The 15,083-nt window shown below is 36.0% G+C and overlaps 1 protein-coding gene across 3 annotated transcripts in view; it reads left to right on the plus strand.

Annotated features, from left to right (window-relative positions):
• Positions 1 to 15,083, plus strand: part of thsd7b.L (thrombospondin type 1 domain containing 7B L homeolog) — a 196,712-nt gene that overhangs the window by 86,314 nt on the left and 95,315 nt on the right. For all 3 annotated transcript variants that reach the window (XM_041576036.1, XM_041576037.1, XM_018235749.2), the window contains exons 7-8: positions 2,061 to 2,216; positions 3,421 to 3,621. In XM_041576036.1, the coding sequence (XP_041431970.1) occupies positions 2,061 to 2,216; positions 3,421 to 3,621 (357 nt within the window). The remainder of the gene's footprint in view (positions 1 to 2,060; positions 2,217 to 3,420; positions 3,622 to 15,083) is intronic.

Genomic DNA, 15,083 nt, shown 5'->3' on the forward strand with positions numbered 1-15,083 from the left:
TAGTTAAGCCCCTGCACACATTTATACCTAGTAAGTAACGCTTGATATTATTTTGTTTAGTTAGTGAATTGTATGTAAGTTGTTATTTAATTTATGAGACTCGTGAAAACAAGACAAAGAAAAAGTGGAGTACTGGGCATAAAATCCTTCTAATAGTCTACCTCAAGCTTCCAGAAGGACAGCCATGATGTATTTTGTTGTGTACATAAAAAAGTAACATAAATATGTTTTCTTTGCAACGCTTACATCAGCAAGTTCCCAACTGTTCACTTGGCAGCAAACCTTTGCCCTTGTTATTATTTAGCAAATTGTTATTGACTTGTCAGTAGTAAGTGACTGCCCATCACTCGTTTTCTCAAGATATCATCAGTCAGCAAACTGAAAGCATTTTGTGAGTGTTTGCAATCAATGACATGATGAGACTGAGCTGTTTATTCTATAACCAAGAAGCACATCAACTTATTTCTGTACCTGGTTATAACATCCAGTGCAGTAGAGAGATTCTTGATTCAAATATCTAAAAAATGGCAGGTGGGAGGTTTCATAGAATAATACAGAATAAAAGACTTTGACTCTAAAGCAGAAAGGTCCCAACTTGTGGGGTTGGTCAATTCTGATCAAGTAGAAGACTTGGACACCACAGAAATTATACTGCAATATGCATGTGGTGTGTTATCCAGATATATGGTGTGACAGGGAAAATTGGACTGAAATTGGACTGCTGGACCTCTCTTTAAGTCTTTATCTCATGCAAATTGTGAGGCTGGCAAGTGGAGTGGTGCCTAGATGGCTCAACCTAGAAGGCCTACTTGTTCTCCTAGATACACCTGAGATCCACTTAGGGAGGGAATTATTCTGAGAAGGAGTTTGCTGGCTTAATTAATTAAGCCATAAAATCCTGTATCATTAACCAAGAGGGGGCCTGGCCAAAGCTTACATCTTAATTGGACTTAAACTAAAAAAAAGTCCAACAACCACTGCTCTAAAGGGTTCATCAATGCAGAGTGCACATTGGTGTTATTTCCATATGTGAACCTTCAGGAACTTGTATATGCAGCATGGTGCATTTTGACAACACATAAATAGCACAACAGTCAGTGCAATAAATACAAAACAAATATACTCACAATGACACAGTATCACAGGTTAATAAATGGAAAGATGAAGAGAGTTAGGAGGTCCATACAGGAAAATCTTACAATCTAAGTAATGTATATGAAATGTAACTTGTGGATTTGTTTGGTGAATAATACAAGTATACTGTCATGAGATGTAAGTTATAGTTATTGCATGGTAAGTTATGCAGTTCTTTTTCCACCATAAATTGTTTAGCCAGAATGTTATTTCAGTGGAATTTATGGATATTCATGTTGTCTTGCTGTACGAAGCAGTGTTGTGTGATTGAATTGTGTGCAATACATTTTAAGATCCTGTTATCTTATGCATAGTAAAGGGTTTATTCAATTATGATCCCTTATTTATACTTTAGCAATGCATCTTACACTGCACATAACATGAGTCCCTACTGTAACTTTCTACTGGACGTAGAATGATCCCACTCCATTCTTTCTCTTGTTCTGGGGTTTGAATCCAATATCTTCCGGATTAGGTTTGAGACATTTGAAATATGTTCTGGGTATGTTTTTTTCAAAAGGGTAATAAGAAATAAAATCAGAATCGCAATGTCTCAGAGTTTATGCCAACCTCTGCCATCACACCCTTTTATACCCTCACAATAGAAGAAGGTGCAACATGGTAATCGTGACTGTATAGTTACAAGTGTACACAAAAGGACAAGGGTTTCCTTTGATTCAAATAGATGGAAAGTTAAGTACACTACATGAATAAGAATGTAAATTAATTACTGCCATTGTTACATTTCTAAACTGAAGGGAACATTTTATTTTTGGGTAACCAGTATGTTTAGAAGGTAAAATGTAAAAATACAGAACATTAACCCTCTGCATTGTGTTATATAAACCATTCTGTGGGTCTGAGAGCTTGGAGGTCTATCATCTGTTCTGCAGTTTCGAATCCATTAATCATGACTTTCTGTTTAGTCTACAGACCCGTGGATGACAGGTTTTGTGTGGGACCTATGCCCCCTGTGTCTCAGTTGTGCAATATTCCATGTTCCACTGACTGCCTGCTCACTCCATGGTCTGCGTGGGGGCCCTGTACCCATGAAAGCTGTCTCAATCCTCAGGGAAGAAAAGGTATGTTTAATGTGGCTATTTTAAGCAACAAACTGTAGGTGACAAGGGTTATATTAGAAATTACATTAATGCTATTCATCCACCCCTCTTACCCTAGAAACTAGACATGTTTTTTTTATAAATAACTGAATAGAAGAGGGCAATAATAATTGCAGATTGTTTGGGAATGTTATAATATAATTCTGTGATGAACTTTCCCTTTAGATCAGCTATTTGCTTTCAATCTTCTGCATTAATCCATTAAATACTATACTGCTTGGTTGCTTTGGGTTAAAAATTTGCCTATGTGCTACCTTGTAATGTTCCATGTACATAAGACCCATGAGAAAAGAAAGTGTAATCCATAAACATACACAAAGGATAGGGCCAGACGAGCCATATCTTGACCTGCAGACTTATCCACTTCTCCGCTGCTGCAATTCTGCCCACTGTGCCTACACCCAGAATCATTACCTTCTGCCTACACCCAAGTGACGGTAAGGTGGAGGCGCAGTAGGTAGAAGAGCAGCAGTCAAAGAGCGGATTCTCGGCATGTGTTTCTCTGCAGGAGGAGATGATCCACTTGTTGGCCTTAGCCTAAGCTCAGATGTTGTCTGCTTAATTATGTGTGTACATAGAGAATACTGTTTGATGTTCTCTTTTCATATTCTATAAGTAAACTTAGGGGTTGTACCTATTATCTATTATTTGCACTTTACCATATCTGTTCCTTTCAGTCCTGCTCGCACATCATTTGTGCTCACAAATGTTGTCAGGTTATAAAGCTTATTTACACTAGTGCTTAGTGCAGATATTGTCACTCAGCTGTGCCCAGTAAAATGCCATGCACAATATGCTTGCACCTACTTGAGCTAATCTATAATTGTTATCTGTGCCAGTTTCATAGCTGTGTCTACTTAGGGACATGGGCTGCAAGGGATAAAGAACATCATTCTCTGGCATAAGGGAGCCTTGTACTCTTGCCTTCACCTGTAGGTGTTTGTATTGTAATTACCCTGATTGTTTTGCACATTTCGCTTCTAAATGAACCCTAATGATCTCGGTTGTTTGGCTACACTCTCAGGCTGGTAAATCTTCAGAAGATTATTGACAGAGGGCTTCGGGGCACAGATACTAGAGAAAAATATAAAAGGAATGATAATCTGAAACCTGCAAAAAACAGTGTGCTAGAGAAGTATAATAGAAACTGCTTCATATTTTTCAGGATTCAAATCAAGAATAAGGAACATAATAGTTGAACCAATGGGACCTGAGGGAAACTGTTCCCATTTGGTAGAGTCAATCCCATGTGATGATCCCATGTGCTACAACTGGGTAATTTCTGGAGAACTGCATTGTGTGCCAGAAAACAGAGAATGTGGTCATGGAAAATACCAGCTCAACACCTCATGTGAGAATCCGCATGGTAAGCATTTCAACTCTGAGATCTTCAAACCTTATTACCTAACTCACTGTTATAGTTTTTGATATCTTTACTTCACCTGCTGGAGCCTTGATGGTTGGTTAGTATATATATATTATTTATATATAGATAGATAGATAGATAGATAGATAGATATAGATATAGATATATATATATAGATATATATATATAGATATATATATATATAGATATATATATATAGATATATATATATAGATAGATATATATATATATAGATATATATATATAGATATATATATATAGATATATATATAGATATATATATATATATATATATATATATATAGATATATATATAGATAGATATAGATATATATATATATATATATATATAGATATATATATATATATATATATTAGGAGATCTAGCAGTAAGCATTCATGGGAAATTCATAGAAATCCATAGTAAATTGCGAAACACAGTTAAACAATGGTATATAGCTGCAAATATCACAGATGACTGAAAATGCTGAAAATGTACAACTTCATAAATATTCTCCTAAGAGTTGCTTTGCAGCATTGTTCTGTTCTAAGGACTCTATGTATGGGTAGGACTACATAGACGTTTTCAGTGTGATCCGACGCGCTGCGACAAAATGCCTGCGTGCAGCATCTGCATCCGAGAGTCGCGTTGGATCAATGCTGCGACTTCATCCAACATTTCTATCTCTTACACTATTTCTGTCGCATGTAACTTGTCAGGCGTTTTGACGCAGTGTATTGGATTGCAACAAAAACGTCCATGTAGTCCTACCCTATATGGTACAAATGCCATTTTCGAAGACTTAGAAGAGGATAAATGACATGTTCACTATTTCTGATACTGGTACCATTGAGTTAATTTATAGAACTTGGAGTGGATTATAACAGAACCAAATAATTTTATAAAGAACTGTTTTTTTAAAGTGACATTATACAGAAGGGACTGGCTGACCTTTATTAATATTATCTAGTAGGATCTAGTAAATCAGAACAACAAACCACAGTTGCAGGTAAGTATAAATCTATAAGAGAATCAATTTTTTTCCCTTTGACTGAGTTTACTTTGAGACCTACTCCATCTACACTTCTCTGTGTCAAATGCGAGGCATGACCCTGTAATGTGGATAATAATCAATGAAAGCATGTATGTTGCTTTTTTTTCAGCCCATAATAGATTTATTTTAAGATATCAAAGCCTTGTACACATGTTATCCTCTTGTTCCCAAAGTAAATATCCTTTTGGAATTGCTACAGATTTCTGTAGATGAAGGGAGCAGTTTAAGATGATAAGAAAGTCATAGATACATCATTTTATCTGGACCATAGTGGTGCTATTGTGCCTTGTTCTTAGAACAAAGTGTCTATTTGATATTAATAACACCGCTGACTTTCACAGTAGATTGGGGTCATTAGCAGTTTGCCACTGTATGCTGATAGTAATGAGTTTGAAAATGTAGCAGTTTGATCAATATTGAGCCTTTTTTGTAATTCTCTGATATATCTTTTTCAGTATACAGAGTTCTGTTTTTTTTACAAGGGGTTTGTGTTTATAACAGCATGTTTGTTAGAGCTTTATCTTTGTTCCTATAGTGTCCCTGAGATAAGATTCAAATGTATTGATTCTTAAATACCAAGATAAACTCTGTCAGTCTATTATTCTGTTTCTTTAGCACCCGCTTTCATTTAGAAATCCTTGAGTATGTGTAATTGTTAGGAAAAAAATTATCCTCTGCTTTAGTTCAGGGTAACTATAAGGACGAAAGCTCATTGTTTTGTGAATGTGGTGACAATGTCACCTATGCCTTTACCTTTAATACATGCCTGCTTACCAGGAAAAGCATAAAATAAAGAGTACAATTTATGCAATAATGGGATTATAGAGGTGCCATGTGACAATCAGTCAATTTTTAGGATTAGGATTGGCCAATTTATACTGCTTAAAGGGGACCCGTCACCCAAAAAAATTATTCCAAATCCAATTTTATCACGTTAGTCAAGCAAAATTAACTTTAGTTACACTAGAAATTATTTGAATCTTGTTCCCTTCAGTCTGGGAATGCATAATAGTAGCAAGCAGGCAGGAGCCATTTTGCACACACTGTTATTAAGACAAGCTTTGTATCATCTCAGAATCTTGTTTGTGCACCAGAATGGAGGACCCGAAGTGACATCTAGTAATTGCTGAATAGAAGTGAAAGTAACTGCCTGCCCCGCCTCTATGCCTAAGGCCTAGAGAAAGGGGCAGGCAATATTTGATTGACAGCTGAGATTTCTAAATCAGTTTACAACAGCTATGAATGCTTTAATAAAAAAATAGAATTTTGATTTCATGTTTATTTTGAAAAGGACTTTTATTATACATCTTTTTATGTCTGGGTGACAGGTCCACTTTAAGAACTTGGGTCACCCAGGAATTTAGAATAAGGTGCTAGAAAATCAGACATTCTGTCCAAAGAGATCAACTGTAATTACATAGATAAAGAACATACTGATAAAACTTCCTAAAATGTGCCTCTAAATGGACTTCTGGCCAAAAAGAGTCCAATAGCTTAACAGCGGTATATCCTTATGTACGTTCCTAAAAGCAAAAACGACTTGCTGTTCATTTAGGATAATCACTCTTAGGTCAACATTTTAGCTCAGCTTTTGTCATGATAAAATCCATTGAAATCATCCTTTATAAAAACAGACATTGACAATCACTGATTTATCTATAACCACAAAGGTCATGAGATGGCTGTTGGAAAAGACCATTTCTTGAATGTGTTGTCTAATATTAAAGGGATACTGTCATGTGAAAAAAAAACATTTTTTCAATATGAATCAGTTAATTGTGCTGCTCCAACAGAATTCTGCACTGAAATGCATTTCTCAAAAGAGCAAACAGATTTTTTTATATTAAATTTTGAAATCTGACATGGGGCTAGACATATTGTCAATTTCCCAGCTGCCCCAAGTCATGTGACTTGTGCTCTGATAAACTTCAATCACTCTTTACTGCTGTACTGCAAGTTGGAGTGATATCATCCCCTCCCTTTTACCCCCCCAGCAGTCAAACAAAAGAACAATGGGAAGGTAACCAGATAACAGCTCCCTAACACAAGTTAAAAGCTGCCTGGTAGATGTAAGAACAACACTCAATAGTAAAAACCCATGTCTCACTGAGACACATTCAGTTACATTGAGAAGGAAAAACAGCAGCCTGCCAGAAAGCATTTCTCTCCTAAAGTGCAGGCACAAGTCACATGACCAGGGGCAGCTGGGAAATTGACAAAATTGTTTGCTCTTTTGAGAAATGGATTTCAGTGCAGAATTCTGCTGGAGTAGCCCTATTAACTGATACATTTTGAAAAAAAACATGTTTTCCGATGACTGGATCCCTTTAAATACATGAGATTGGGTTGCAGTACATTAACATACCTTATGATAGCAAATTTATAAAAATCAGTTTTTGACATTTAAATTATTTAGGTGCTATTGTTTGAAAATGTTATAGTGTTCACTAGAGGCTGGAATACCCTTGGTATTAGAAAGAAATCACTCCTCCTTGCCAATAAAGAATATTTCCTTATTCTTCCATTTGTATAACTTGTCAAAGGATAAAGATAAATGGACTTCCATGGGTGCAGGATTCTAGGATTGGGGGTATCCTGGTGGGCACAAATTAAAAAAGTAAAACCTTTTAATATACAACATGCAAGGGGTTGGGAATATGGGTGGGTAGAGAGGGTTGTATTAAGAAACGTACACTTTTATGTATTTTTAGGGGTGAGAAGGAGGGCTATCATCATCAATTCTGCACTGGGGGTCCATAGCCGCCAACCTTTTAGCTCACACCATACCCTAGTCATGGCTAGATCTAGGAAAATCATAATTTTCCTTTGAGTATGGCCAGTTTGGGAACATATTCATTGACTTCTGTCAGCCCCTGCATGATTGTGTGAACGCCATTTATTTACATAGCGAACATTTATTTGGTAGTATATCCAAGGATGTTCTAGGCACCAGCCCTTCCCATTCCTATAGCCATTTAGTCCATGACCCCCTCCCCCTCAGCTCAGCCGCTATATTATACTAAATGTACTCAACAGCAAACTGGAGGGATTTTAAAGTGATTTTATTCAATAAATGAATCGCCTAAACTGTGGACCTGAGTATCTCTATTTTCTCCTCCCGCTTTGTCTTCATCATTTTCTCTCTCTCTCTCTCTCTCTCTCTCTCTCTCTCTCTCTGGACAATACGAATGAGCTAATACTTTGGCTTTTGCTTTAATAAAAATATAAATCCTTATTTATGAACGTCATATCTGTCATTGTGCATCTCACTTCATTGCAGTCTTTTTCTGGGAGCAGAATGCTACTGTCAGTCTCTTTTTTTAAGAATATCTGGCTAAGTTTGCCTTTCCATATTGCATAATCATCTTCCAAGGCCTCATCATTTATTTTGGCAGTAAAATATTGTTACATGTTACACTTTCATTCCACCTTATCTCATTCGGTAGATTTAAAATGCACCCTTTATTAAAACATATAAAATTTGCACAAGTTCTGAGAGCAGCAAGTACGTTAAGAGATAGCGTAATAAATATTCTTGCAGCTGTTTACTAGTCATCAGGCTTCACGGCACTTTCCTGCGAGTTTATATTTCATTTTTATGATTGGCTGTCTTTTTTCGCTTTCTTGTGTCTTGTTCTGAAAATGTAGCAAATAATTACTGCACAAAGCAAATTGCACGTCTCTAGACAACAACTCCTCTTTGCTGGATTCCTCTTGCATTGCAGCATTAAAAGAAAGCTACAATTTAAGATAATGCTGGATTTTTGTCAAAGAAACCAATAGTATTTCAGGCAGAAATATGGTGCACATTTACTCAAAACACCAGTGCTAACAAATAACAATGAAGTGGAAATTGGCGAAATATGATCAAAGTTTCAAAATATGTAACTATGAAAATGATATGTCTTAGGTAAGATGTTCATCATTATATAAAAGAATTATTAACAGTGTTGGCAAGGATAAATGTAAAGCTATTTTGGAGCAGTATGGGTGCTGAGAGCTTTGATACAGGAGATAGGTTCCTTTCTTACTCCCTGTAAGTCCCAGTAGCACATGGTTACATGGGAATCTCTTAGGTGGGCCCTCTCTGTAGGATGGAGGAATGGTCAACCACCCTTTCCATTACTTGGGCTCCACTTGTTCTTTAAATACAAATGTTAACTATTTATTTGCTGGATCTTAGTTTCTCAGGTGTTCAAAATGCTGCAGTAAATCACAAGGGACAGTTACATCCCTTGATGGTATTAGGCACAGGCAGGGCTTTATGCTGGTCATAGATGTGAAGATATATCCTTGTATAGGACGAACGATCGTGCGTTACTATTTCCTGACCTACCACTAACCATTCAGATTAAATAAAGTAGTAAAAGGAACAACTTTGTTCTGGTCATGAATTCACAGACAACAATTGTAGGAAAGTTATGTCCGACAAATAGTAGTGACAGTCACCAATTTATAATAATATATATATATATATATATATATATATATATATATATATACACATACATAATATAATAATGTATAAATAATACATGCAGAGATATTATTGTTTGCTGACTTCTAACCTGTACGATCGACTAAACAATGAATCACCACGGCACAAAAAATGTCGGGACGATCCACATACAGTCCGAAAATTATACAAAACTGAGGTTTGTGCAGCTTTATCTTTGCGTCTATGGCCAGCTTTTGTAACAACTAAGTGGTTGTACTCATTAGTGTGCAGTCCCCAGAGTACAAGCCATCACAGTGGTGCTCATCAGATCATTTCTCTATCCCAGTGTGCTAACTTTTTCTGTTTTCCTTGATGGAGCCTCTGGCAGCTCAACTAACTACCCTTAGCCTGAATTTCACTTCTAGAGAGAGATATAGAGAAACGAAACACTTTGTAATTCTCGTTTTTAAGGACTAGAGACAACTGAGACCCAGGGCCAATTTGGAGCTACTGGGAAAATCCCTTACCATCTTCCCCCTCCCAACTCTAAACATGCCCAGTCCTAGGCTGGATTAACTCTTCTAGGAATTACTTATTGCCTGCACTAGCGAAGCTTTGTCACTTGTCTACTAATCTCCTTGTGTGCCACAACCCTTGAAGTAAAAGTGGTAATATCAGGAAGTATGCCATTACCTGCTGGTATGTGTCATTAGCACGCCTTCTAACATATGTTTATCTCAGTCTATTTCAATCTTTTTCAAGGCTTGGCCACAACTTTGCACACAACTGCAACAACATGCGAGCAACAGTGTTGATGACATGAAATCCAAAAACACAGTGGATGGATTTTTATAGCAACACTATTTAGGACCATAACATGCCACTGTAGATACCTGGCTCCATGTTCTTTGTTCAGGAGATCATCACTTGGATCATTGTAGCTCTAGTCATTACTTAGAATGGCAAAGTAGACTGCAAGAGGACCTGTTGGTTGTGGAATGAGAATGCTCTAAAGCAAGAAATGAGAACAAGGGCATGATCTTAGGAATGGAACCATTTAATGGATTAACCCTTTAAAGTACTTTGCCCTGTGGGAAAGGGTTTATGCATTTAAAAAATTATCCCAAAGTTGTTGTAAGTTTGATGTTTGTTTAAAAGACATATAAACGGTTAGTGTGGGAATGTTTCTAAAAACAACACTGTTAGTGTACATAATCAACAATTCTTGGCCACAGTCAACATGCGACCTTAAGTATACTGTTACACATTTCATCAAAAAATTACAGTAAAAGAGAGAATAAAGCCAACCATTTTATTCTGTGTAAGTGATGAGTATGTGGATATTATAATCTCAAAGGGAGGGGGGCCAGTGGGGATTTATGACCAGTGGGGGGTTTAGTTCTCCTTTAAGTACATTTAAATATATATTAATAATTATATTTGCTACACATTAAATAATTAAAGGACACAGAAAGATGAAATTAGCCCCCTCCACGTTTCAGCCTGATTGTGCCCTAGCCAGCTGCCACTTCTGCCTACCCCTAGTTCCATATGTGACACAGCCAAGATGGTGGTGCTTCCAATTTCTTTTTCCTTGTTTAAGGTGGTGGTAGCTTTAGGGTTCCCCGGCATCAATAAGAGCACTGTCCACAAATCTTCCAAACTGGTGGAGCATTGGTACTTCATGACAAAAACATGCAAGTTCAAGGAGCAGCTTTAAAAACTCTCTTTAATGAATGGCTTTGATTTACGCAAACTCAACTGTGATTGTTCTTTGTAAAGAATGAATCATTGTAGTTGCTCCTTCCTAGACAAACATATTTGTTTTTGTCCTATAGTGTAAGTCATCTCTAGTTCCAAGAACATATAGTGCAGCAGATTTTCTCCCCAAATCTAAACCCATATGGCATTTAAGATGGACTTTCATAGGTATGTAGACAGTCTACCTAGATTTTGATCTAGATACTAACTGGTCATCAGGCTAGACTCCCCCTGCCATTTCTCTGGGCCCCACTGAAGAAGCTGCACAGATTAGGAAACATTGGTTTGAATAGATCCACCCGAGCATTTCAAGCAATTGAATTTACTTCTTTCATTCAAATTGGGAAGGGGGGAGTTAATGATTTTGGAAGGACGAGTTTCAGAAAATTAATGTTGATTCCTGATTCTCATTTCCCGCGTGAAATGCACTTGGCTCAGATGTATAATCAGCATCATTTTGCAGCAGCAAATGGCTTACATTACAAAATAGGTAATAAAGCATAGTTCATAAAGCTGAGACCTCACTTTAAAAAGCAATACATCTTTTACTGCAGTACAATGCTGTTTGATAGCCACCTTTCACAGGCATTGACTTTACAGCTGAAAATATTTTCCACTGGCTGGATCACGGTAAGAAAATATTCAAATTGAGTGCTATTTCAGAAAGACCTATAGTTAATCTAAGTTTCCAAGCCTAATTGCAATTCAACAAGCAGTGAAAGCGCAGCACGGCAAATTCATAAATTATATATGGGAATATTATTGTGCTGGGGTTTTTAATTTACTTTCCTCTTCTCAAGCACATTGATACGTGTTTCACCTTTGAACTGTTTATTTATTACAATTCTACTTAAATGAGCAGGCTGTGCCATAGAATGCACTAGTGCATAAATGATTCCAATGAATATTAGAGTGACTCAGAGAACACAAATTCCAATACTTCCCTCGCTCTATGTTCACCCTGGCTAGTTCTGTGTTGTAAAGCTACAGCTCAGGAATCTCTGGATATGGCAAGCGTCGCATTTAAAGAATGTGTGTATAAAAAGCTGAAGTTATTAGAGTACAAGCTTGGACAACCAAGGCTTGTTGAATAAGAGTTTTTCAAGGCATTTGGAAATGTAAAAACATATTTTAGTCTAGCGTAGATTGATAGGGTGGGAGGGTGAGGTCATCCTGTTCCATCGGATACATCTTATAGTTTGTGAAGTAGGCTACTACTGTTGCAGGCAACTACTGTATTATCGTATGCCATGCTGGATTATATTGTCACTATACTCTTTACGTATATATATGTATGTATGCATAGAATTTTTTTGGTTACTTAGTTATATACTATCTGTGCGAGGCTATAAGCAAGCCTGGGGTGTTGTTCCTACTGAATTCTGTCTATGCTGATATAGTTTAATTTCTCTGTGAGCAGGCTTTAAGGGTTTCATTTTACTAAGGCTAAAAGAGCATCTTCTGTTGAAAGTTCCATTTATGGTCCAGTCCTTATGAACATGATCCCCAGTAAATTCAGCCCAACATTCCTTTTAGAGCATTCCAAGACAGCATGAAGGCTATTCTGATTTTATTTTATGGCAACTTCCTTTAATTCTTCTGAAAGAAAACTTGGAGAGCTTCTGCAGAAGTCAGTGGACATTCAATCTTCAAAATTCAAGATATTGAGATATTGCAGACTGAAAATGAATAGAAGAATAAGATTTTAGTGCGATTAGAGTTTTTCATATTTGATGTTTTTTTTTGTCAATACACTAGAAACTAGAAAAAATGTAATTCAAATTAATTAAATTGGAATTTTAATAAATCTGCTCTCTATGTGAGATTATCTTACAATACCTGAAAAGTCAGTATTAGTCGGTAGAATGTTTTAGAAAGTTTCTGTAAGTTTTATATAACAGAGATTTTGTAGGTGTCTTTGGTACTGATACAAACACAAATAAAGTAAACACTTTCCCATAAATATATAAAGCCAAAGAGCAAATCCAAAGTGTCAAGTTTGCATGCCAAAATAATACTTGCTATCAGCAAAAGAAAGAAACAAGCCCCATCTGTAATGCATCTTTTTTGGCTCCCTTTCCATTGAAGGACATCTAGAGCCATAATATCAATTTCCAAATTTGGCACCATTATCTTGCTGTGGAATAACAGATTAGAAAAGTTTGCCATGGAACTGCTGTAAAGTCTCTTTCTGAATATTCATAGAGAAAGTGGAGCAGAGGTTTAATAACTTACTGAGAAACTATTTCTATTTCATTGACAGTTTTTTAAGCAAATATTTTAGGATGTAAAGCATTTATGTCTAAAGCTCTTTATGAATATTTACATTGTTTACATTTAGAATATAAATGAATATTATGAATAGATGTTCCATAGAACATTGGATGGACATTGTATTTTTCTTGGTGTTTAGTGGCATGAAATATCTAGGTACATTTAAACACGAATGAACTGAAATAATTGCAAATACATATCTTTAGGTAACAGATCCAACCAATATCTATCCTTGGCTAGTTGTATCCTCATCGACACATCTATCGAATGTGGGATTTTGTCTTGGAGGGATTTTTTTTCTGCCCCCATGCCATAAACAGTGCCTTGGGAATTATCCAAGATGAACTCCTCTTGGGACTATGGACACCTTTTTTTCTTGACAGGAAGGCTGATTAAAGTTTTTTCTTGATTGCTAGCATAATAATATGTTAACGCAAAAAAGAAAATTGTTTGAATGTTGAAGGACATTCTGATATCTATAAGCTAGGCTGCATAATTTTTGAGATGTTTGTTATTTGTTATTTTTGGTGTGATTTCATTAAATCTTGAATTTTAATAAATATACCCTTAAATAAATTTTTTTATTTATTGTCTGCACTGTTTTCCACTGGAGTAGGCTGGTTCTACGTGCCTCTATTTGCGCTTTTTCCCCAAATTTATGAAAAATCATTTAGATTTTTTTTCCTTGTATATTTTGCATATAAGCGTCCTCCACATTCTAAAAGAAAGTGCAGTTGTGTGAAATTTTAGGAAGATCTATGATATTTTATGAAAATGGATTCTGTAGGAAAGGTGCTGCTCTCATGGATTCTCTCACGGAATTTTGACGAAGTAACAAGTGGCAGGTTACTCAATAATGTCCTATAGATTGCAGTTTCCAAAATATTTAATTTATGTAACAATATCCTTGAGAAACATTGTAATATTATAAGGGAGGAATTCCAGCATAGGTAGAGGTTTGTTAATTACAGAGTTTTTGGCGACATATGAAAAAGATGTAACTGTCATCAAGCAAACGTGGCCAACAAACAAGTCTTGAGGCAAATGCTCACAAAATGAAAATATCTATTTCTTTCACACTCGACTATCCTTCCAATTGTATTTGATATACAGCTGACAATATGCGGATAAAACATGCATTTACAAATCCATCATTATTTCATATGCTGTTTTTTTATACACTTTTAAAAACGGCACAAGCATTAGCAGGAAAATGTCCGTCCTCATTATAGTAATTATGAAAATGGGTGTCTAATTAGTTTGCTGCTCGTTATTTTTGCTTTTCTGTCTACGACTAAAGGTTTCATTTTTTTTTTTTTTACATGAGATGGCTTGAGATAAATGGACAGATACAATAAATACATTGCATTAAATCACAATGTTGATTACTGTGTTCCCTCTGTAGAACAGAACAGAATTGTGATGATCGATGTAAGAATTTCCTTGAAAGAATATCTTCTAGAAAATACATTTTAAGGGGCCTAAATTAACTGATAAATGATCTGTAAGGTTTGGATAATCAGCTACAGCTGCAGGTGCTTTAATTCAGGTCCTCAGTGTTTTAATAATGAAGCCATTTGTTCCACTGTTGATTGTCAGTCGAATTTATAGAGGTAATTTGTGTATCTTTTACAATAAAGAGAATCCGGTATGTCTAGTTTGAACTCCATTATTCAGTTCTTTATGTCTTCTTTCTTTATGGAATGTATATTGGCACATCTTGCCAGAATTATGTGATTCCTATCATCTCACAGAATAGTCTCCCTGATGGAACATAACAATGAGTTCCATTTAAATGGCTTTGTTTGCTCTTGAAACAATATACACAAGAATAATCATAGTCATTGTTTAGCTGTTTCTTAGTTTACTCACTGTAGGCTGATATATCTCCATAAAGTCATTCTTAAGTCTTC

The sequence above is a fragment of the Xenopus laevis genome, chromosome 9_10L (genome assembly GCF_017654675.1).
Source record: "Xenopus laevis strain J_2021 chromosome 9_10L, Xenopus_laevis_v10.1, whole genome shotgun sequence".
NCBI lineage: Eukaryota > Metazoa > Chordata > Amphibia > Anura > Pipidae > Xenopus > Xenopus laevis.